We start from the raw sequence: 3,978 nt of genomic DNA, 5'->3' as shown, positions 1-3,978 counted from the left end.
CGGCTCCCGCAGCCAGGACCGCTACGAGTTCTCCTCGCACATCGTGCGTGGCGAGCACAAGATATGAGGTGGGAAAAACGCCCCGTTTCCTGCCTCAAATTTCCTGATTTTACCCCCATTTCACCCCGATTTTCCCCTCCGACATTGTGCTCGGGATACACAAAATGTGAGGTGGGAAAATCCTCCGATTTCCTGATTTCACCCCGATTTTCCCCTCCGAAAACGCAAAATGTGAGGTGGGAAAACCCCCCCTCCTTCCTGCCTCCAGTTCTCTGATTTTCCCCTCCTAAATTGTGCTCGGGAAACGCAAAATGTGAGATGGGAAAAATCTCCCCCTTCCTGCCTCCAGTTCTCCCATTTCACCCTGATTTCACCCTGATTTTCCCTTCCTAAGTCGTGCTCGGGAAACACAAAATGTGAGGTGGGAAAATCCCCCCCTTCCTGCCTCCAATTTCCTGATTTCATCCCAATTTTCCCTTCCTAAATCATGCTCAGCAAACGCAAAATGTGAGGTGGAAAAGCTTCCCCCTCCTGCCTCCAATTTCCTGATTTTATCCCAATTTTCCCCTCCTACATCATGCGTGGTGAGCACAAGATACGAGATGGAACAACTCCCTCTTCCTTCCTCCACTTTCCTGATTTCATCCCAATTTTCCCTTCCTAAATCGTGCTCGGCAAACACAAAATGTGAGGTGGGAAAAACTCCCCCTCCTGCCTCCAGTTTCCTGATTTCACCCCGATTTTCCCCTCCCAAACACAAAATGTGAGCTTAGAAAACTCCCTCACCTCAAATTCCCCTTTTTCCCTGATTTTTTCCTCCCATTTCCCTTCCAATTTCCCCTTCTATATTGTGCACACCGAGCACAAAATGTGAGGTTGGAAAAAAAATCTCCCCCACCTCAAATTCCCATTTTTTCCCCCAATTTTCCCTTCCCATTTCCCCATCAACATCGTGGGCAAAATGTGAGGTTGGAAAAAAAATCTCCCCTGCCTCAAATTCCCATTTTCCCCCCAATTTTCCCCTTTTTTCCCCTCCCACATCGTGCACCACGAGCACAAAATGTGAGGTTGGAAAAATCCCCCCCACACCTCAAATTCCCCTTTTTTCCCCCAGTTTTCCCCCTCCCATCCTTAGGGCATGGAACTGTTGGGTTGTGTTGGTTTTAATTTTTTTTTTCTTTTATACTCCTTTGCACTGACTTTGGCTATAAAAAAAACCAGAAAACCAAAACAAAAAAGTATTTAAAAACAAGAACAACAAAAAATCCCCAAAAAACAGAAACCCACCCCAAAAACCCGACTGGCCCCGCCCAGGGGGAGCCCTTAATCCTCCTTTTTATAAACGAACTTATTTAAATATTGAATAGGAAAGGACTTTTTTTGTGCTTTTTTTCCCCTCTTCCTCGTTATTTATTAAGCTTTTGAGTTGCTCTTTTGATAATTCTTGGGGTTTTTCACCCAAAAAAAAAAAAAAAAACACAAGTAGGGAGTCTGAGAAATAATAATGTGCAATGTAATTCACAACTCTCTCTCCCACAGCTGGGTGCCAAGATGCTCAAAGCCTGGAAGCATAGAGAGAGTTAATCCATGTAAATTAATTTCTGAAGTAAAAGACAGCTGATACAAAGTTGAAATTTCTTTTAATTAAGAGTTCTGTAGGAATGACTATTTAGGTAGAATGCATAGGGAAGTTTTTCCTGCTTCCAATGGGAACATTTTGTTCTGTGATGTTGAAGCCACTGAATTTAGGCTGTGTTTCCCACAGCACTCTTGGATACAAGATGTCCAAGAGGACATTCAGCAATGATCAGCTGCAGGGCTTGGAGCAGCTTGGTTCCCAGATCTGCCCACCCACTGGGACACCAGTGGCATAAAGAGTGCTCCTGTTACAGACAGGGAAATGCTGGGAGCCCAGGAGGTGAGCTGACAAAAATTTAGACAAAGTTTCTAAAATAACTCATTTTTCATCAGAAGTTTCCCTGACTGGCCTAATATAATAAAGTATTTTGATTACTATATTTTTCAGAATAAAGACCCTTTCACTAGAAGTTTTCAATTACTTCAGAGAGTGGCAGTATCACCATGTCACCTAGCTTCTGTCATCTTTTTTTGCCAATAACAGGTCTGTAATTAATGAAATGGTTGTGATCAAGAGTGCTTTCCATGTGCCTGAATCGATGTATTGTCCTCTGCAAGACGAGGGTATAGAGCTGATGAATGAAAGATCCTGGTTGTTTTGTTGTTTGCTTGGGATTTTTTTTTTGTTTCTTTGGTTTTGGTTTTGGTTTTTTTTTTTTTTTTAAGGGGGAAGAATGTGAAAAGAGGGATAAAAGCAGAAAAAATTTGGGACCCTGGGAGGTCATGGGTTCACAGTCAGACAAGATTACTCAGAGCTTATTGGGGAAAGTTTTGAAAATCTCCAAGAATGCATATTCAACAGCCTTTCTTAAGCAACCTGCTGTTTTCCCCTTGCTGCAGTTTGTGTCTGGGGGGTCCCCCCAATCCCAGACCCCCTTTTTGGGTGCCCCCTCAAGCCTCCCTCAGCGCCGGAACCAACCCAAAAAAGGGGCTTGGAACCCCAAACTGGGGCTACAAAACCCCAAACCGGGGCTCAGAACCCCAAACTGGGGCTTTTGAACCCCAAATCAAAGCTCTGCCCTTTCCAGCTCCATCTGGGGCTGGTTGGGTTGGGGTTTTTTCCCTCCTTTTTCGTTTCTTTTTTCCATTTTCTTTCTCTTCTTTTCCCTTTCTCCCCCCTTTTCTTTTTCCGCTGTTCCTTCTTTTTCCCTTTTCCCTCTTTTCCCCTCTTTTCCCCTTTTCCATTTTATTTCCCTTTTTCTCCTTTTCCATTTTATTTCCCTTTTTCCCCCCTTTTCAATTTTATTTCCCTTTCCCCCCCTTTTTCCCCCCTTCTTTTTTCCTTTTTATTTCCCTTTTTTCCCCATTTTCTCCCCTTTTTTCCCCCATTTCCCACTTCTTTCCCCCATTTTTCCCCCTCTTCCCCCCCGCCCCGTTTTCCCCCCGTTTTTTCGGCGTCAGACCCGAAACTGTAGGAATTTTCTAAGACCTCCAGGTGGCTTTATCCCTGTAAATATCTATTTTTTAAACCTGACAGATGAAGAACAAACGAGGATGTGCAATACCCCCAATTTCCCCCCAAATCCCGAGGAATTCACGGATTTGCTGTTGTATTTTTCATTTATTTTAATTTTTCCCCCCCTTTTTTTTTTTTTGTGAGGTTTTTGGATCCTTTTTTGGTGTTTTTTTTTTTTTGCCCCCCTTTTCCCGGGAGCTTTTGTACCTGTAAAATATTGTAATTAATGATTTGTTGTTAACGAGATCTACTGTAAGTTTTGTACTGTACTGGCTGAGGCTCTGCTTCCAAATAAACGGGAATAATTTAAATGTGCCCCCAAAAAATCCCTGGGGTCCGTTTGGGGACACCTGGGGGACACTGGGGACACACCCAGGGGGGACAGGGGACATTGGGGACACCCAGAAATGGGGACAAAGGACACAGAAATGGGGACAGGGGACATTGGGGACAACAAAAAATGGGGACAGGGGACATTGGGGTCTCCTTTAGGGGTTTTGGGGGGACATTTGGGACATCCAGGAGGGGACAGGGGACACTGGGGACATCCAGGAGGGACAGGGGACACGGGACACACCCAGGGAGGACAGGGGATATTGGGGACACCCAGAAATGGGGACAAAGGACGTTGGGGTCTCCCTTAGGGCTTTTGAGAGGACACAGGACACACTGGGGACACCCAGGGATGGGGGGGATCCCCAAGAGGGGACACAGGACGCCCCCCCGTCACTGGGGGTCCCCCATGGATGGGAGGGGACCCCACCCCTGTCCGGACTACATTTCCCAGCAGCCCTCGCGGCGCGCGCGCCTTGCGGGGTGACGTCACACGCAGCGCGCGGGAGCTTTAACCGCGTGCGCAGCTCGGATCCCTCCGCCTACCGCAG

General features: G+C 46.2%; 1 protein-coding gene across 1 annotated transcript in view; it reads left to right on the top strand.

Annotated features, from left to right (window-relative positions):
- Nucleotides 1-67, top strand: part of LOC115949154 (zinc finger protein Eos-like) — a 19,475-nt gene extending 19,408 nt beyond the window's left edge. Inside the window, exon 8 of the mRNA XM_031065512.1 lies at nucleotides 13-67. Within this exon, the coding sequence (XP_030921372.1) occupies nucleotides 13-67 (55 nt within the window). The remainder of the gene's footprint in view (nucleotides 1-12) is intronic.
- The last annotated feature ends 3,911 nt before the right edge of the window (nucleotides 68-3,978 follow it).

Source organism: Geospiza fortis, unplaced genomic scaffold (genome assembly GCF_000277835.1).
Source record: "Geospiza fortis unplaced genomic scaffold, GeoFor_1.0 scaffold520, whole genome shotgun sequence".
Lineage (NCBI taxonomy): Eukaryota > Metazoa > Chordata > Aves > Passeriformes > Thraupidae > Geospiza > Geospiza fortis.
Note: the sequence above shows the minus strand (reverse complement) of the source record. Positions and strands in the feature narration are given on the sequence as shown.